The sequence below is a fragment of the Cyprinus carpio genome, chromosome A3 (assembly GCF_018340385.1).
Source record: "Cyprinus carpio isolate SPL01 chromosome A3, ASM1834038v1, whole genome shotgun sequence".
NCBI classification, from domain to species: Eukaryota; Metazoa; Chordata; class Actinopteri; order Cypriniformes; family Cyprinidae; genus Cyprinus; species Cyprinus carpio.
The window spans coordinates 33588455-33601399 of NC_056574.1; the positions used below are offsets into that span (position 1 = coordinate 33588455).

The following is a 12945-nucleotide window of genomic DNA, read 5'->3' on the forward strand; positions in this document are numbered from 1 at the left end:
TTCTGGCAGGATCCAGCACAAAATTAAGCCCTGATTATTTTTGAGCAAACTATGCCTTTAAACATCCTTGACTGTGGCATGACAGACACTCAGTATATTCCACTCATTTATACAGGTTTCCTTTTTCAATAAATTCTGACAGATCCTTACAATCAAAGCTGAAACACTGGGCCACTTTGAGGGTTAGGCTTTGTGCTTTATTTTTGATTTCGACTTCCTTCAACTAATGAACTTGACATAAAAGCTTCCAGAATTCACAACTGAGCAATGTGACTAGTGAACGATTTCATCTTCCTTTCCTTTTTAAAAAGTATTCTTTGTTGTTTAATAGACCAATCTCTATTTTGAAGACAGCAGCAGTCTCCTTTCCACCATTCTCACTTAAAATGACACCATTTCATCTATATATAGTCTTTAGATTGTGCCTGCATTTGACTTTGCGAGATGCAGAATGTGTCACTAGCTGGGGTTTTTGACAGCTGCCAGCTGAAAGCAGCAAGACCTCAGCACTTTGAATGTTCAAATAAAGTTTGTCATGTCGTCAGGAGCTTGATGTATGCTAATGAAGGGGTGGAGGGGAGGGAAAGAGTGCACAAGCATTAAAAAAAAAAAAAAAAAAAGACATGGTAAAGTGACAAAAACATTGTCAGGTGCAGAAGGTACATCAAAAACCTGCATCACTCACAGAGTTTTGCATCTTAAAATTGGCGGTTCTGGAGTCAAGAGCACTAGTTGAGTATGGAGCTCTCTGAATAGCAGGCAAACTGAAAAGGAGCATTTTCAAGAGGCTGGGAGTGATGTGAACAGAAATTAGAGGTTGGAAGTGGCTCTTTATGAAGTTATGAGGCAGAAGTATGATTTATGAAGTGCCACTCCAGTGGAGTGCGGCTCCACAGTAGCACCGGTGCGGTAATGGGAAGCTAATGGAAAATGATGGCACTTACTCTACGGTGCGCTGGCAGCGGAGTGGAACAGATCTAATGTTTTCACATCTTTTCTGTGGAAATACACAGCCAATAGTAATGACTCTGTTATTGGCAAAGGAGTAATACTAACTATACTGCAATGAAATGCATGAATTTGTTTATAAACCTTATGCATCAGAGAAACAAGTGCACAGCCATCTTTAGAATTTTGTCTTTGGACTTCCATTTTTTGTGTTAGCTCCATTAACTGACTTTTTAATTCAATAAACTCCTAATTTGCTGCTTATTAATAATAAGTATGGTAGTTGGTAAGTTTAGGTATTTGGAAGGATTAGGAATGTAGAATATGGTCATGTAGAATAAATGTTTTATAAGTAGGCCTACTAATAAACAGCCAATATGTTAATAATAGGCCAATATGTTAATAATAGGCATGCTAATAAGCAACTAGTTAATCATGAGAATTGTTCCCTATACTAAAGTGTTACCATAAATTCATTTAATCTTACCTTCACGCTGAGGAAATACTAATGGACGGGTGAAGACAAGGAGCGCAGCGCTGAAAAGGGGCAGAGCTACATAAGGCCTATACACTACTACAATATTAAAGTCGACAAGAAATTGCAACAAATAATTTGCTACTCGTTTCATTGATTTAATCAGTCATATTTCTAACAAAAAAGACTTGATTCATCTAGAATTGATTGGTTCTTGAAAAGCGTATGCTACTCCACATGGTGGTAGTGGTTCTGTCTTTATAGGTTTCTTTTTTATTGATATCATAAGCTTTACATATTTAAAACGGCTTTTTAAACTGTTCTGTTGGTTTGAAATGCTAGATTCCATCCAATGCAACTTGTTTGTTTAAGCATCCGACATATTAATACCGACTCCAATTGGGTGAGTTTGGTGAGGTACTGGCTGTTTGACCAACAGCAGATTGGGGGATTTGTTCAGAAAAACAATCATATTTTTGAAAAATGTTTGGTCATACAGAAATTGCATACTGTATGTTTAATAAAGCAAGTAAAAGTGTAAAAGCATTGGGAGTGTTCAATGCATCATCACTGACATCACCGAAATCCCATGCTTACATCAAAAGCTCAGCTTCACCCTCACCAATGCCGGCACTGGAGTCATCAGCACACTTAGCAGGCAGCGAATAGCTCCTGTTTAACTAACATGTCAAATCCATCCTAATATGAAAATAACACCTTGCAATGCCTCAGGAGGAAACCTCCCGGAGGACTCCGTAACTTAACTGTTTCGAAGGCTTTGTGTCTGTAATCATCTCATCCTGGGTGCCAATGAGACTGCGCAGAAACATGCCACTGCCATGCCGACATTTCATGCCAAGCAGGCGTGGAGGGGCCCGGAGCAACAGAGCGAGGAACATCTGTTTGAAGTCTGGGCAAAAAGAGGGCTGTTTTTGCATGCCGAGGATTGCATTACAAAGACATGTCTTGGAAGATAAACTGGGGCAATATCACTGTACTGAAAAGAGTGCAGGCCTCTCAGCCTTTATTTCCACATATACTCCCTCTCTCACGAACACACGCACAGCGTTTGAGATGTGGGGTGCTGTGAGGGTTTATGAGGTGGGAGTAGATGTTCTTTGCAGGCGCTCTGTCTCTTAAGGAGGTCTGGGGTGGGTGATCACATTCCAAAGTGGAGGTCTTGTCTCCAGGGCTTGTTGAAGTCAGAATGAAATCAAAATTGACCCTTGAACCGTGTTACCCTCATACTAAAGTTGGGTAGAAAGGAGAAATCACACTGCACTTTTGTATACAACACTGCAGAGTGCCCATGAATGTCAAGATTTTATGGTTTATCTTGTACTTTAAAGGGCAAGTATGAACTGCTGTTCTAAGAAAAGAGCAAATAGTTTTGGACAGTTATCACCAACTATTTCTCATGGATAAAATTCCTACATTTTTTCTTGTTGAACATCCTGATTTGCTCAGAAATATGCATTACAGAATTAAAATGAATTGCATTATTTTTTTTTTTTTACTATAACAGTTGTTCTAAATCTCGATGCTCAATTGATAATCATCAACTTTTTAATGACAAAGGTGTTGCTTAAAAACAATATGAAACCACATATTTAATGCCTTTAACTTTACTAAAGTGACATATTTTAGTTGGAAATAATGTAAGTGGTACTTGATTTTATCTATCGGGATTTGACTGGCTCATGATCATTAGCCTATGATATTAATTGTAAATCATTAATGCGTTTTGATAGACTGTTGGAACAAACATAAGACAAGTCCTCTGCTTAATCTGACCTGTGTTGCAGCCTGGAATTAAACCACACCATGCTGGTTCTGTCTGGTAAGAGGAGAACTGGCTCCCCGACTGAGCCTGGTTTCTCCCAAGGTTTTTTCTCAATTTCTGATGGAGTTTTGGTTTCTTGCGACTGTCGCCTTTGGCACTTGACTGATTGCACAAACACTACAAGAAGAGAGCTGAACTGGAAGATGACATCACTGAATCATTAATGAACTGACTTTAACTGGAAAAATGACTCACTATCTTCTTGCATCATTGACAAACTATTTTCCTGTTTAACACTGTAAAGCTGCTTTGACACAATCATTATTGTATAAAGCGCTATACAAATAAAGGTAAAACAAATGGTTGCTTTTAGGGATGCAAGATATTATCGGACCAATATCAAAATCGGCTGATAATGGCTTTAAATGTAAATATCAAAAACTACCCCATGCCGATAATTATGCCGATATGTCTTGCTGCTAAGAGGAATACATTAACTTACATGAACTTAGGGTGTGCTAGCGATTAGATCACGTCAACACTGTGGCTCATTCTTGAAACAAAGTTTTGCCTGAATGGTGATTGGATTCACTGTTTTGGAGAATGCACGTACAGAATGATGCTTTTAGAGTGTGATATAGTAAACAGTACTGACGGCTGAAGGTCTGGAATCCATGGCAGCTTTCTTTGGCCAAGGCCCAACTATGAGGCCATTTGACCGACATGTCAAACAACCAATCACAGTTTGTTTCAGGGTGTGGAAATGTCTCCACAATAACAGACTGGTATGTAAAACTCTTTTTTTAAGGATTCTGTGCCGTGAACTTTAAATATTTTATGTACTTTTGAGAAACCAGCATTTAGTTGATCCTGATAAGCGCTCGTCGTGACAGTTGTAAACACTTCTCCAGGAAATCCTGTATAATTCAACCAATCCGATGACGACTTCGAAAAGTGTTTCCACTTTTGTGTGCCGTATGCAGCAGACGTCTCAGCCTCAGTGTGACGTCTGAGGCTGAGACTCAAGGCTGATTTATACTTCTGCGTTGAAACTACGCCGTAGGTTCTGCGTAGTACGTGCAGGCTACAGCGTAGCCTGACGTGCACCTCTCCAAAAATGTCACAGCGTGTCAAATCTACGCAGACCGCAAGCACTGTGATTGGTCTGCTAGTACCCCTCCCTCCATATGTATTTGAGTTTTGTGTTTTTTTTGCACTTTAACATATTTCAATGTTACACCTTCTTATTTAAAATAAAACAAAGCAAAGAACAAGTGTCTTATCATTTATTATAAAACGTAGCATTACATCACTTTGTTGTCCACGACAAACAGTTATTCTGCTATGGTACGTTACAAGTCCTTGTGGAGATTGAAAGAATGCCATCTTTTCCTGTTCTGTTGTCATCTCTTTTTTGTAGTTTTAAATAAATTATCTGTTCTTTTATATAGTTTTGCCACAGTGACAGGTATAATGCTTCTCCAACGAGCCGCTTCTTCTTTAGCTTTTGTCGTGGTACTGCGGGTGACACCAGCAACATGCCCGTGGACACTGCAGACTAGCGGTTTGCATGTGTACTGTACGTCGACGCGGACATCAACGAAGTTTAAATGAAAACCGAAGCACAGCCTACGCCGTAGAGGCTATGCCGTATGACCGACGCAGAAATATAAATCAGCCTTAAGTAAACAGTAATAGCACGTGTAGCAGTGGCGGCAGCAGCGGCAGCCTCCCCCGTGTCCTAATGCCTGCTCAGTAAGGAGTTTTAAATTCCGTAGGGGGTGCATTTGGCTTCTAATAAAATGAAAGCAAAACACACAAATAATATTTAGACTGTTATTCTAATTAAATAAAGCAGTAATTGAAGCCATGAAATCAAAAGTATGTTTTGATTTAAAGGTCAGAAGCTATAGCTTACATAAAAAAAAATAAAAAAACAAACATTTTTCTTTATGTGTGACATTAATTTCTGTTATCTTTTTTAGTTTAAGCTTTTATTTAACCTTCTAAATATCTTCAACAAACAGCAAGACAGTCATCAGTCTAGACACCACCTAGTTCCTAATTGTCAGGTGTCTGGCCAATTTTCATCATAACACAGTTTGACCACTAATCGATTGGCTCTCAGTCATATAAAAGGCATCTCTGGGACTCTTCCACAGAATATAGTGCCAACTCAGTGCAGCTGTTCCTCTAGAGAGCCCTCCTGTACCCTGAACAGATACTTCAGCCTAGGGCACATCCCAACAACTGTCTATAGAGCCCAGTAAAGGTCAGCAGAGGTTTCCAGGACAAAAGGGTGTTTCTACACACATACCAGGTTCAGAGACCCTCCTGGAGCTATTAATCAGCTAATTAGCTCTCTCTCACTCTCTCTCTTTTCTTTAACTCAAGATCAAGGTGGCTTTTTATTATTGAGAAATCCCTCTGAAATGGGGACAGCATTCCTGGCCCAGGGCTCTGGCTCCTGAAGCCGGATATCATGGAATGTGTAAAATGTGTGCAGGGCATATCAGTGACTCAAGTGAGGAGACATGGCTTCTTCCTGGCCCTCCAGGGGACATGGCATGCACTCTGGGGTCCAGGCCATTTGTAACTTTACCTGCTCCTGGTATTCCAACTCGCGCCTCATCAACTTCTTCTCAACGGCATGCAGCTGTCTCTGTAGACTCTCCACACGTTCCTGAAGAACCTGAAAGGGAAAATTGTGAATCGAGTTTTAGATAAAGAAGATTCCAGATAAAGGAAAGAAGCATCACTGTCAATAAAGCTGAGCATCAGTCAAATCCATAAAAAAAGGGTATCAAATACATCACATAAAGAATTTGATCAGCTGACAGCCGATCATTTAATTTCAAAACCATTTAGAATAAAATCATCTATTCATTCTTTCAAAGGGCCAAGTAGCAGTTGTTCACCTCAGAAGCCTGCTAGATCCATTTAAGAAATCGCAAAACTGTTCTGATTGGATGAAAGCTAAGCATTATTCTCATCCTTAAAAACGGCACATCCTGGTCACACAGAAAACTTATTTTTCATACTCCATTCTATAACATTTAGAAAATTTATATTACAACACTAATCTATTGTACACAAAAGCTGGTTAACAGCTCATTAACATATGATCACCCACATAAGCATAGCAAAACATATGAAGGATTCAGAAACCTGACCTGGCCTGATGAAGGGGGTAAGAGCAAAAGCAGCCTGTTTAATTGTAAAAGGCAGGGTGGAAAATGCTTTCAGTGCGAGAAACCTTGAGTAATATTATAAGTCTTCTGCACAGTAAGCACTAAATTTCCAGCATAGTGGTTTTTGAGCCAAATAAATCACATTTTACTGTTTGTGACTGTGTGAGACATGGTGACAGTGAAAGCATTTTGAATAGTCATGTTCAAATCACATCTGTGAAGGAGGTCATGGAGCTTCACACTGAAAAGTTGTGTGTTAAAATCCACATGGGGTCAAATGATCTATAGTAACAGTCTGGGGGGGTTAAAAAAATATGTAACAAAAGTGGCTCTTTAACAATGTGACTTTCTTTTATGATGCAACAGAAACTTAAAAAAAAAAAAAAAAAAACTTCACTAAAGCATATAAGAAGCTACAATAAACCATAATTAAATCATTTTGTGACCATAATGGATGTAATCATGAACAGGCATATGGATTGAATGATTTTGCTTATCATCAAATTAATCTGCATTTTCATTTTCCATTTTCTCTCAGCTTCAATTTCGTACAGACATGCCCACAAATGACTGACTAGCTACCATTTTAATCCATAAAAAAGCAGTGGATGAATGGAAAAGTCATATTTAATTCCCACTGAACTGACTTCAGTCAAATGAAAAAAACTTTTTTCTCAGTATTTTTTTTTTTTCTGCTGACTACAAGGTCTGACTTTCTAGTTGTGAAGGGTGAAAGGTCAGTGATGGTCTAATGCAATGGAAATTAACTGAAAGACTGTTGAATTGACTCTTGGCAAGCAAAAAGAATAGCATCAATTAAAACCCAATGTACACTAAGAACAAATGTACAGCCTGCACCAATGTTATCAAAGCAAAACAAATCGTGCACTTAAATGTAAATTATTCAACCAACAAAACAAAAAAAGTATATTTTTCAAAAACATTCCCATTGAGGGGCGAGGGGGCTTTAGTTGAACCTTAAAATAGTATTGTATATGAAATGAAATGTACTTCCAATACCTTGCTGCCTCATTTTCATCATAAACACAGTGTCTACCTAAGACCTATCGGCTGGTGTGGCAGAAAGTTCATTTCAGACTTTGGACAGGCCTAGAGGGAAATTTAGGAAGCTTTCATAATGAACACCGAAGCAATGACCTTCACTGCATACTAGTCCACATCTAATGAAGCACAACAAAGCCAGTAACCCGAACGCCAGCAGACCCCAGAAATGTAACAGCCTTTGTGTGGTGATGTTTCCTGGAAGAGTGCTGACAGTTACGAGCCGAGTCTTTTATGTGGTTCCTAGCAGATTTACGAAACAGTGCCGGGTGGGGGGAGGGGTTGAAAATATCTCCGTCTTTCTCATTAAAGGACCCTGTCATCTGCGGCTCTCATTAATAGACAGCCTGAATGAGTCATTGTGGGTGATCCCTTTGTCCCGATGTTCTCCTGAAGAGCACATCAGGTCCTTCCAGACGGGATAAAGGTCACTGGCTAAGCTGAGCACGAAGGTAAGGGAGGCCAGTAAAGACAAACTACTAAAGTGGATTTCGTGTACTAACGCTCTACAGGCTCCATTTCATTTGATCTCATGGGACAGAGAGAGCCACTTAACTGCGAACCCTAGGTTTCCTGGACACCCCTGCTGCACTTGATCGAGGATACACCTTGATACCGCCTTGTGTTTTCCCTCGAAACCTTCCGAAGGGGCGAGGGAAGCATAGCAACCTCCCAGCTGTTGTTCCTCTCTGCGTGAACGTGTGATTTTCTATGGTGAATCTCTCCAAATAGGGTCCAGATGGCCAAGGCGATACGCTCTTTATCAGCCAGCCAGAGTGGGATCAATCTAAACAAGCGGCAAACGTGGAACATTTGATTTCCTGGGGGCAAGGGAAGGGGGACTGAATGAAGAGAGAGGCATGGCAATGGCCTTTATTTTCTCACTTTCTTGTCTCAGCCCTCTTGGTTTTCTTCAACAGCTGTTTATCCCCATAGATTACTAAAACACACACTCGCACACAACTAATACGCTACGTTCACACACGTACAGACCTGCATAGATGTGGATGTGCAAGTTCTGAATTGAAAAGCTCACTCACACTCAAAGGTGAGACCTGAGTCATTTTTCTTGGGTGGTCCACCTCAAACGATAAGGCAAGTATGTCTCCCTCTGGGTAAAGGCAATAGAAAAGAAAAAGAAAAAAAAAGAGAAAAGAATGGGCCTCTTTTATACTGCAGCCTATGTTTTGTTAGCACTAGTCGTCTCTTCATGTGGAATTTCTATTTGTAGTGTGCTGCTTTAAGACGTTTTTCAAGCATCAGATTAAAGAGATCTCTTAATGACGACAAGCCAGAGCACTTTAAAACTATAGAAGCGCAATTCGAGCCCAGAGGGCTGTGCACACATCAATGTGGCCGTGTGAGAGCGAGCTCGCATGGCTAAATTACAGACGTTCATCCCTTCCCTTCGCTCTGCCTTCCAGCTGCACACATGTGAGGTGTATGATGACAGCAGAGAATGTGGATGTGGTGGATATAATGACTTTAACCTGACTATTAAATGATGGATGTGAGGAAGAGTTTTGCTTGCAACAACAACTTATTTATTAAGAGCAGATACCTTTAATCATTTAAGTCAACATGAAATTAAAATCACTATAAAATTAAAATCACTATATAATTTCTTTAAAAAAGTGAAAACGATTCTACTCTATGAAAAAAAAAATGTTTTCATAATTGTTTCTTAAACTGTACGGTAACAATTTATTTTAAGGACCAATTGTCATAATTAACAGGTTTTTGCTTATTAGCATGCATATCACTACCATATTGGCTGTTTATCAGTACATATTTTAATGCCTTATTCTGCATTACCATATTTTAGATCCTTTAATTTGACCCCATAACCTAACAACTACTCTACTAACTATTAATTAGCAGCAAATTAGGAGTTCAGAGGTCCTATTAAGCTTTTCCACTTTTTGAATTTTAGTCAGTGTGAATTTTAGCGTCAGGTTTTTGGCATATCTAAAGGTGATCGCACACTGGATGAGAAGCGCAGTGTCTAGAAAAATTCTTACAATAAGTACAACAACACGTAGCTGGGCCCTGCTTGTTGTAAGAATTGGTGTGCATACACTCATAGAAAATACTATGTTCGAATTTTTAAGATGCGAAGTGAAGCTGCGGTTCTTGTCAACTGCCTTAAGGAACGCTGTTTTTTTCACCCCCGTGCCCAAATGTATTTGTTTGGGCTTCCGAAAGCGGATGATGTCAGGAAACATTGGTTGCAATTTATTTTTAACTCTGTTCCTGAGCATTATAACCCCACTTTGCTATTGTGTGCTGCACATTTTCCTGATGACAGCTTCCACAACATGAGGGAGTACAGTGCCGGTTTTCGCCAAAAAGCTTTTGTTGAAAGATGGAGCAAGGGGCGTGGTAGTACTGAAACATCGTCTAAGCTGTTCGCCAATCACAACGGACTGGAACAGCTAACCAATCACAACACATTATGTTTTTTGGAAGGTGAGCCTTCATCAAACCCGAAACTAATAGAGCCGTTTGTGCCAATTTGGGGAGAAAGGTACTTTAATAGTGTAAATTATGTGAAAAATAATGCGTTTTTCGAACCACCAAGCATGAGAGCATGTTCTAGTAAACCCCCAAAACAAAATCAAGACTTTGTAAAAGAGCGTAATAGGACCCCTTTAAAATAAAATCAGTATAAAAAAAAAAAAAAAAATATAAAGAATGCGATATATCCGCTCAACCATTCCAAGCACTCTAGCAAAGTCCTTTGTACTTTCTGATCAACAAAAAATATCCGCTCAACCAATCACAGCGCACCATTCCACGCACTCTAGACAGTAATGGCGGCATTCTGAATACACCCAGCATCCTAGTTTTCCTCATCTACTTTGTTCTTTGTGATCTGTATTGTTGTACTTAGTTTATATTTTGGGAGCGATGACTGACTGATTGAATATAGTCCAGTGCCTGTATATAAGATTAGTATTGACCAAGTTCAGAGGCTGTTCCAGCAAACATGCCTGCGCGGGCCCACTGTGGGTTTTCTGTGGGACAGTGTGGGCAGAGCAAATGTGGATTAACTTATTTTGTGTATTTTCAGCAGTTTCAATATGAAAAATAACTTTTATATTGATTCAATGAAAAAAAAAGTGTCATGGATTTATTGCATTTTGGGATTTTTTTTATTTTATTTTTTTATAAAATTTTACTTTTTAATGTTATTATGACCTAAGAATGCTATGTGAAAGTTTGAAACAGAAAATAGTGGTTTTCATCTTGCCACTTTCTTGATAAAGAAAATACATTTTTACTCAAATTAAAAATGGATTTTAGTGCGAATGGAAATTTGTTTTGGAACCAAACTCTTCAAATATAATAACCAACAAAAAAATGTGAGCATTGTTGAGATGTGTTGTGGGTGGTTGCCAGGGTGTCTCTATGTGGTTGCTAAAGCCGAGCTCACACTACAGGGGTTTTAAAATCATAACCGACTTTGAAATCTGGTTGCAGCACACACATAAGGAGAATCTTTGCAGATTATCTTCCCTCAAATATTAAACATGCACACACTACAAGATTTGAACATCGTGGCACATCACGCTCTGAGGCGATTTCACTCCAGCGCTTCTCTTTCTCCTTACGGTTGTGATGCATTTTCGACACATTATACAGACAGTCGTGTTACTACAAAATGTCAAGAAACAGTTCCCTCTATCTTCAATATCCAACGAAGTACATCACCTGTTTTGCGGTTTTGCGCATTGGCTGTGAAAGTACTGACATAATCATATAGCCATCATCCCGATTTAAATCCTAAATATCAAACATGTTTGATAATAATCGGGGATGCCCCGATTTGTGTGCGAGCAGATCGGGAGGTGCAAGGTTCGATCGGTGAATGCCTCACAATACCAAATAATCCGCGCCGAACATAGGGAAAGATCGAGGTGTTCGGCAAGACGTTTGCTCCGATTCTCGGGAGGGGGAAATCGGAGCTAAATCAGGCTAAAAATCCTGTAGTGTGAGCCAGGCTTAAAGTGTTGTATTTTTTGTTGTTGCTGTGTGGTTGCTAGGGTGCTGTGAGTTTTAGCTGATTTGTTGCTATGCAGTTGCTTACTGGTCTAAGTCAAAAGAGCCACCTTCAAGTAATTTTGTGATTTATTTATCCATTTGCTTTGGAATGAAAAAAAAAAAGGTTATTCTCCTTGACTCTTTATGAAGCAGATATTGGGTTTGTAAAGCTGTGTTTGAGCTACACAGGGCTTGCTTTATTTACTTTCTGCTTTGGTGTTTTGTGGTTCTGACACAGTGACTGCTGCTTTCAAACAATAACAGTTCAATACCATCCACAACTCTCCCGTGCCAAGAGCTGAGCATGCCAACACGTCCTTCACAAATCCTTTAGCAAACTACAAACACACAGAGCAGTCTGTGGGAGAAAAAAGGGTCCAGTGCAGTGTGCGGTGTAATTAAAACAGACCTGTTCAGTGGAAGCCTTTTGAGAACGGGAAATGGAAATATGAAAGCAAACTACTTTAACTGCCCTTGTGTAACAGATACTACATACTACAAATCTGAAAGAGAAAAAAAATAATTTTTCTAGCACTCACTATTGCTGAAAAACAACAAAAGAAAAGAAAAAAAAAAACTATTAGTAACAAAAAACCCCCCCTGTTTTTAAGGTTATGGTTAATGATTTAAGGTTAATGATGTGAAAATATGAGCCTGTCCTCCAACAAAAAACGACCATATAGGTCGTTTGTGCAAGCACCTTATTACGACCTATATTTACGTTTTAAAGTTAAGCGGCCTCTAGCGGGTGTAAAAATAATGACAGTATCGCGTTGCGTATAACGTCATTACCAATCAAAACGCACGTTTATTTAAATGCAATGTGTGGACTTTTTACACCGATCTCACAGTAATTCGTACATATTTTACTAGGTGGCTTATTCGTTCGATTGACCACACCTAACCCCACCCCCCTAAACCTAACCCTCACAGAAATCATGCTAAATTATGATTTTTTGAGCATATACATTTTACGTGCACGTCCGTTCTCTGGGGATCGAACCCATGATAGCATGATTGCATATCAAGGTATAACGCAATAATCTACCAACTGAGCTACACAAAACGCAAATCACAGTGCAAATAAAAGAGTACAAAACATTAATATGAAAACGACCTTTTGCCGATAGGGGCGCAATTGTAGTATATGCTCTGATGGGTCGTATTTCAGGGATTTGGACAAACGACCTATACGAGCGTATTAGTTGGAGGACAGGTTGGAAAATATCCCTAACCTTAAGCAATTCAACAAGAAGTAGTGCAGCCTTTTGAGGAGAGGTGTTCTACCACCTTATTTTAGTTTTGCAAATGATAAAATGGACAACACAATTCCACACACTTCTACTAAAGGAGGGATACACCAGAACATCATAGAGGCTTGGGGTGGGCTCTTTTAACTTTAACTGGTCACACTTTAGTAAGGGGACCAATTCTCACAATTA

At 39.3% G+C, this 12945-nt stretch overlaps 1 protein-coding gene across 6 annotated transcripts in view; it reads right to left on the bottom strand.

Annotated features, from left to right (window-relative positions):
- The window catches only part of LOC109053865 (centrosomal protein of 112 kDa-like), a 178200-nt gene that overhangs the window by 33054 nt on the left and 132201 nt on the right, over nt 1-12945 (bottom strand). For all 6 annotated transcript variants that reach the window (XM_042731031.1, XM_042731025.1, XM_042730999.1 and 3 more), the window contains one exon: nt 5809-5898. In XM_042731031.1, coding sequence (XP_042586965.1) covers nt 5809-5898 — 90 coding nt within the window. The remainder of the gene's footprint in view (nt 1-5808; nt 5899-12945) is intronic.